General features: G+C 41.0%; 1 protein-coding gene across 1 annotated transcript; it reads right to left on the bottom strand.

The window, feature by feature from the left end:
• Positions 1-1376: 1376 nt before the first annotated feature.
• On the bottom strand, positions 1377-1946 carry LOC105003125 (interferon alpha-1). Its single transcript, XM_010860107.1, has one exon. It carries the CDS (start codon positions 1944-1946, stop codon positions 1377-1379), a length of 570 nt encoding a protein of 189 aa, XP_010858409.1.
• Between the last annotated feature and the right edge of the window lie 6270 nt (positions 1947-8216).

Raw genomic sequence — 8216 nt, 5'->3', positions numbered from 1 at the left:
GGCATTCCCTCCCTTTTAAGACTGAGGTCATGGGACTCAGTTTTAACTCCTTTTCTCATTCTACACTCTCCTCCTATTTGGTCAGTACTTCTGTTACACCTTATGCTTTATGAAATTGCTTGTAAATTGCCATCTCCAATATCCACTGAACATTTGCACTGAAACGAAATTTGCACTGAAATGAAAAGTAGTTAACTTTTATTTTCACATCCTCTCACAGCTTGATCCACCTTCTACTGGGGGAATCCCACTTTTCTCCCTCTCATTGTAGCATTCAAGCTAATTGATAGTCATTTCTACTATTAATTATACTATTTTTAAAATAGTTAAAATTTTATTATAAATTAACTCATTATTGTTTTTAGGTTACTTTCCATTAAAAAAAAATCAACGTTACAAAAATGATTGGATTAATGATGTTCATGTCTAGGTCCTGAGAGCAACACACCACCTGGCTAGAGAAAGTATATTTTTACTTGTTGTTGGGAAGCCCAGGACAAAATAGCCGGTTGGAGGATGTCCTTGGGAAAATGGCGAAGGGCCAGAAATACCCCGGCTTGATGTTCCCCGGGGAGAAAAACATCTCCTGCCTTTGGTTATGCCTGGCGCCAAGATTTAATAATAAATATTAAGGATGTTGCTTGAGAAAACGGGTTATGGGATAAGCTCATGGGTCACTTAGAGTGCACTGTCCTTGAAATATTTTTACTGATTAGGTGTTAACCCCGTACGCGCTCTGCTGGCTGTATACTCTACGCTCTTTGTTCCTACTTCTATAAAAAGGCTTGACTGCAGAAATAAACTTGTCAGTCCTTGCAAGAGACTGTCCGAGTGTCCTTCTTTCAGGTTCGTCGCTTCCAAGTCCCGGTCAGAAAATCCCCCCAAAATCCTCATTTGTAATGTGCAAATCACAAAAATGGGTGGAGGAATTATAAAATGCATTCTTTAATCAAGTTGCGTATTCAGTCTTCATGTTTCTTTTTTAAAGAAAAACAAAGGAAGATTTTTATAGTAAGGTTTAATGAATGAAGAAAACTCATAAATTGACTAAATACAAAATATATTTTTCCATTAATTATACATACATAATTATATGAACAAAATAATTTAATTCTTTATATATAGATAAATAAATATTAAATTAGATAAATAAATACCAAATAGATAAATAAGTAGATGGATTAGCTTGAGTATCTGGGACAGAGTAGTGCCTGTAGAGTAGATCATGATGTCACATAATATACCTGAAATCATTTAACAAATTGATTCAGTTCAGTGCCTGATGACAGCAGAAATGAGTCTTCCACATGGCAGCACAGGAGGAAGTGTGGTCTGTTGGTCCATGAGAATCATTTCCATGTTGACCCAGGTGTGTGTCAGTCCTTTCTCCTGAATCTCTCCTGCAAGTTTGTTGAGGAAGAGAAGGCTCTCATGACTTCTGCTCTGACAACCTCCCAGGCACAAGGGCTGTGTCTCTTCTCTTGCAGATAGAGAGTGAGTCTGTGGAAGTATTTCCTCACAGCCAGGCTGGAGTCCTCGTTGAGTAGGGGAGCCCCTGGCAGCCCCTCCTCCTGCCTCAGACAGAATTGCAGGTCAGTGAGCTGCTGATCCAGTGCAGTGCGGAGCTTGTCCAGGAGGCTCTCATCCCACGCAGCGGCCGAGCCCTCTGTGCTGAAAAGCTGGAAGGTGTGTTGGGTCACCTCGTGGAGTACAGAGATGGCTTGAGCCTTCTGCAACTGGCTGCCACCCAGTGCCTCCTGGGGGAATGCGAAGTCATTTCTGTCCTGCAGGCAGGAGGAAGGGGAGACCCTCCTCAGTTGTCTCAGGAGTGTCAGGACTCTCCTCTTGGCCAGGCTGTGGGAGTGATGCTGGTGGCAGCCCAGAGAGCAGATGGCGTTGCAGCTGAGCAGCAGCAGAGCCAGGAGGAGGGACCAGGCTGGGGCCATCGGGGACCTTGCAGATGCTTGTGGCCTGGGGCGGTGGGTGATTCTGTGAACCTGCTCTCTAGATTCTCTGAAGACCTTCCTTCAGGCCTGTGTCTTAAATAGGAGTCCATGGTTTCCATTTTCTGAAAGTTCCCTCTTGCTTTCTACTTTTGTTTTTGTTTTTCAGTTTGTACTCTTCAAATGGGTTAGGACAGCATTTCGCAAACGTTGTTTTCATTATTGCCCCCCCTTCCCCTATTGACAGTCTTCTGAGATTTTTTTTTTCCCTAATTACCCCCACCGTGAAATTGTGACAACACATTTATGCTGTGGATCCATCTTTGTACTCCATGCATATCTTTATACATAGAAAAAGAAAGTGCAAAGCTTCCTTGTTGTATTCACCCTAGGGTTAACAATGCCATAAAATGAAAGGTGTACATAAAATGTAAAAGCTGTTGAGTTTTATTTAACTTTATGAATGAGTTTGAAAAATGACTTTTGATGGAGGGTATTTACTTATATAAATAGTAATGTACCAAATTGAATATTCATATGAAATTCATATAAAAATATATAATAATACCACAGTATAGATAGACTTAAAAATCTTTCAAAACTCAAAATCTTGAAAATCTTAGATTATTTTCCTCATATTTATTTTGAGGCACTTTTAACTTTGTCTCATATCAGAAACCAATTTTTAATTCTCTGCTGAATATTCATCTAAATTTTATGAATATTTCTTTCTGTTTAGCTCTTCATATACTTTTGGATGTTCTTAACAACTTTGATAGGAATAAATAATAAAATACCATGATACCAATCCAATGGAGGAAAGCGAGGAGGAACTAAAGAATCTCTTGATGAGGGTGAAAGAGGAGACTGAAAAAGCTGGCATAACACTCACCATTTAAAAACCTAAGCTTCTGACATCTATGGCAAATAGATGGGGAAAGAGTGGAAACTGACAAATTTTCTTTTCTTGGTCTCCAAAATCACTGTGGACGTTGACTGCAGCTACAAAATTAAAAGACACTTGCTCCTTGGAAGAAAAGCTATGACAGGACTAGACAGCATGTTAAAAAGAGTAAACATCACTTTGACAACAAACGTCTGTATAGTCAAAGCTATGGTGTTTCCAATAGTCTTGTATGGATGTGAGAGGTGGACCATAAGGAAGGTTGAGTGCAGTAGAATTGATCCTTTTGAATTATGGTGCTGGAGAAGACTCTTGAGAGTCCCTTGGACAGCAAGGAGATCAAACCAGTCCATTCTAAAGGAGATCAGTCCTGGTTATTCATTAGAAGGACTGATGCTAAAGCTGAAACTCCAATACTTTGGACACCTCATACGAAGGGTTGACTCATTGGAAAAGACTCTGATGCTGGGAGGGATTGGGGGCAGGAGGAGAAGGGGACGACAGAGGATGAGATGGCTGGATGGCATCACTGACTCAATGGACATGAGTTGAGTGAACTCTGGGAGTTGGTGATGGACAGGGAGGCCTGGTGTGCTGCAATTCTTGGGGTTGCAAAGAGTCGGACATGACTGAGTGACTGAACTGAACTGAACTGAAGAATATTTATCCCTGTACAGATTAAATTAAAAACAAGATTTCCTGGCCTATATTCATGGATAATAAGGAAATAAAAATAATTTAGAACATGGAACCAACAGATTTCTTTTTGAACAAGTTGGCAGGAAAACTCAGGAATTAAGGGGAAATATTTTAATTCTCAAGATACTGAAATGTATTGACTTTCACCGAAACATGAACTTAAGCAAATTGGTTAAATTCACTGCCCACTCTCTGACTGGTTACTGATTAAAGAAATGGTTGATGCAAATGTTTGGGTCAAGCGATGGATAGGGAACAATATTGGCTAAACGGTTAAATGATTTTTAAAATATCCAAGTGTTTTTCAAAATATATTAAAATAAAAATTATTTTAGGTATATTTTTCCCATTATCCCTTGGGAAGAACCAGAAGGCTGAGCATTCTCCCCTGTTGCCTCATTTATCTTGCTGTTTCCTTTCTTTCATCAGTACTCTTAATGTCCTTTAGATGGGCCATCATTCCTCTCTCTGATTCAGACTCTATGGTTTTTACTTGTGAGTGCAGATTATCAGTTTTCTTTCTGAGGAAGGGGGTTGAGAATAATTACACATGACAATTTCTTCTCTGTCATGTATGCTTTGAACATAAAATATTTACATACAACCTCAACTAGTGGACTGCAGGCGTTAAATGTGCCATGCCCTGGGTCTTGGTTCAGGCTGCTCTAACAAGGTCCCAGAGTCTGGTGGCTCATCAGTGATAGAAGTTTATTTGTCACCGTCCTGGGGGCTGCATGTGTGAGATCAGGGTGCCAGCAGGGTGGAGTTCTGGTGAGAACCCTCTTCGGGGTTGCAGACCACCAGCGTCTCTCTATGTCCTCACATGGTGGAGAGCAGAGACGAAGCAAAGTGTCTTGTGAGCCTCATGAAGACAGTAATGCTGTGCATGAGGAATCCCCTCCTAACCTCCTCTAATCCTAATGATTTCTCTAATATCCCACCTCCTGATATGATCACATGGTGAGGGAACACACACACATTCAACCTGTAACATGGTAACAAGAAGACACCAAGTCATTGTGTTTATTTCAGATTCATTAGAATATATTTCATTCTTGATATTTATTTGAGGAAGGAAAGTATTGACCTACTTAGATAGTGTATTAAAAAGCAGAGACATTATTTTGCCAACAAAGGTCTGTCTAGTCAAGGCTATGGTTTTTCCAGTGGTCATGTATGGATGTGAGAGTTGGACTGTGAAGAAGGCTGAGCACCGAAGAATTGATGCTTTTGAACTGTGGTGTTGGAGAAGACTCTTGAGAGTCCCTTGGACTGCAAGGAGACTCAACCAGTCCATCCTAAAGGAGATCAGTCCTGGGTGTTCTTTGGAAGGAATGATGCTAAAGCTGAAACTCCAATACTTTGGCCACCTCATATGAAGAGTTGACTCTTTGGAAAAGACCCTGATGCTGGGAGGGATTAGGGGCAGGTGGAGAAGCGGATGACAGAGGATGAAATGGCTGGATGGCATCACTAACTCGATGCACATGAGTTTGGGTGAACTCTGGGAGTTGGTGATGGACAGGGAGGCTGGGCATGCTGCAATTCATGGGGTCACAAAAAGTCGGACACGACTGAGTGACTGAACTGAACTGAAAACATTCCTTGATCCTGTCATCCCTTATTATGGCTCATTCATCCTTTATATATTACTTATTAAATGTTACAGTGCTACTGTGAACATGATTACCGAGACTTCCCAAACAAATTCCACAGACTTTCAATCGTAAAAATGATGTTAACAGCAACTACAAATTCCTTAACTCTTAAAAGGGACACTTAATCCTTCCAATATAGTTGAACCTGAGTTGTAAATATTCTCATTTCCAGGAGCCACCTGCTAAGACTTTACTTGAATAAAACAATCTAATAAGAAAATGGCAAGTCCAGGTTTCAAAACCTATTATGTCAAATTCCAAACTCCACCTCCCTATCCATACCATAAACACTGTACAAATTGTATGTATTGAACCATCGCTTATTTTCCTATTTCACTAACACACGTTGTCCTTTGTTTTCCTTACCTTGCTGTTACAGTACTTTATATTTTCATTAGTTTACCATCTACCACAAATTTCTAGATGAATTGAGCAATTGACAATGTATTCTGATTATTTTATGTAATAAGCAAAATGAAATTATCAACTGTTAATTCTTTCTGAGAGTCTAAATGTGATTGACAAAATTAATGATTCTAATAATTATAAAATATCATATTCCACTGTCCAAGATGATTCATATAGATTGCTCAATTAACCGTCACCATAAACTTGAGATGCATGATAGATAAGACACTTGAGAATTATAGCCATTGCAAGAGATTGGATTACAAACATTTCAGTGAGTCTCTGTAGGAAACAGGCTTCCCTGGTGGGAAAGAATCTTTCAGTGGATTAAAGAATCCACGTGTCCATGCAGGAGAGGGGTGTTAGATCCTGGATTGGGAAGGTCCTCTGGAGGAGGAAATGGCAACTCACTCCAGTATTGTCTAGGGAATCCCAAACAGAGAAACCTGGCAGGCTACAGTTTATGGGGTCACAAAGAGTCGAATAAGACTTAGCGACTAAACAATGAGAACAACTGTAGAAAACACCAAGCTGACAGGGCTCTTGTGGATTTAGGTTAAAAATACTTAATGCTACCAAATTACATGAATATGGGAAATGACTGGAAGAATAGAAGACGACATATGCTAACAGGTGATATGTTAGGGATGGAGCAGAGCATCCCCATTGCCATCAGCAGGGAGACCAGAGTTTCAGAAATTCGGCACTTCACCTGGGTCTCAGTGAAATAACTCAGGTCTTGCACTAAGCTAAGTCCTCCAAGCTCCCTTCGCTGCGCCCCATTGGCCAGGATGTGCACCTAAACTCTCAGTAATGGACCCGACGCGCCTCCAGGTCCAGCGCCTCGAACTCCTGCGCAGGATCCAGGGGAGAACCGAGGAGTCCCCGTGGATAAGAGCCTTAATCCCTGTGAGGCGCCGCCACAGCCCAGGGAGCCCGTGGGGTCGCAGGAGCAGTAAGGAAACTTCCTTTTTGGTCCCACTGCCCAGGGGAGCTTTAATGCTACTTTGCTCAGATCCTTAGATTTCTGCACCTGCCCCCATGTCCACCCTCCCCTTCCTAGGAGGAGATATCGGCCAGAGCAGTTTACACCTGGCCATTTATGCTGCAATTGATGGCTGGAAATCAGAGCATATTGTGAAGTATTTTCAAATTCAGGATTGTTTCTGGGGAGAAAGACTAATTCTTTCAGGGTTTCAGGAAAAAAGGAAAGGCACCTGAAGCCTGGACAGGAATCTATGAGATAGATATTCGGACCCTCCCGTGGGAAGACTTGGGGACAAGACTGAGACTGAAAATTATTTCATTTAATATTAATATAAATGGTTAATTTCTCTTGCAATGTTAACTGGTTAAAAAATACTTCAAAATTTACAGTGAAAGTCATTTAATCATGTCTGACTCTTTGTGACCCCATGGATTATACAGTCCATGGAATTCTCCAGGCCAGAATACTAGAGTGGGTAGGCACTCCCTTCTCCAGGGGAACTTCCCAACCCAGGGATCAAACCCAGGTCTCCCACATTGCAGGCAGATTCTTTACCAGATGAGCCATTAGGGAAACTCAAGAATATTGGAGTGGGTAGCCTATTCCTTCTCCAAGGGAATCTTCCTGACCCACTCATCGACCTGTGGACCCCTGCATTGCAGGTGGATTCTTATAAGTTATAAGTAAATATAAATAACTTAAACTTTATAAGTCTTAAATATTAAGATATTTTCTCTAAGACCAAACAAAATTTTAAGTTCTTGGCTTCAGTGGAAACACAATTATCAGTAATGTTTGCAAAATTGCTTCCCAGTTTATCTCACTTCATTGCATGAATGCCGTATTTGACTAACAATGCCAAAGGATGCTAAAACTACCTCACAATTGCACTCATCTCACAGGCTAGTAAAGTAATGCTCAAAATTGTCCAAGCAAGGCTTCAGCAATACGTGAACCATGAACTTCCAGATGTTCAAGTTGGTTTTAGAAAAGGCAGAGGAGCCAGAGATCAAATTGCCAACATCTGCTAGATCATCAAAAAAGAAGAGAGTTCCAGAAAAATGTCTGTTTCTGCTTTATTGACTATGCCAAAGCCTTTGACTGCGTGAATCACAATAAACTGTGGAAAATTCTTCAGGAGATAGGCACACCAGATCACCTACCCGCCTTTGAGAAATCTGTATGCAGGTCAGGAAGCAACAGGTACAACTGGACATGGAACAACAGAATGGTTCCAAATACGAAAAGGAGTCTGTCAAGGCTGTATTTTGTCACCCTGCTTATTTAACTTATATGCAGAGTACATCATGAGAAACACTGGGCTGGAGAAAACACAAGCTGGAATCAAGATTGTGGGGAGAAATATCGATACCCTCAGATATGCAGAAGACACCACCCTTAGGGCAGAAAAGTGAAGAAGAACTAAAGGGATGAAAGTGAAAGAGGAGAGTGAAAAAGGTGGCTTAAAGATCAACTTTCAGAAAACTAAGATCATGGCATCTGTTCCCATCACTTCATGGCCAATAGATGGGGAAACAGTGGAAACAGTGGCTGACTTTATTTTTCTGGGCTCCAAAATCACTGCAGATGGTGATTGCAGCCATGAAATTGAAAGA

The sequence above is a fragment of the Bison bison genome, unplaced genomic scaffold, assembly GCF_000754665.1.
Source record: "Bison bison bison isolate TAMUID 2011002044 unplaced genomic scaffold, Bison_UMD1.0 scf7180017856954, whole genome shotgun sequence".
NCBI lineage: Eukaryota > Metazoa > Chordata > Mammalia > Artiodactyla > Bovidae > Bison > Bison bison.
The sequence above is the reverse complement of the archived record's forward strand: the minus strand, read 5'-3'. Positions and strand labels throughout refer to the sequence as shown.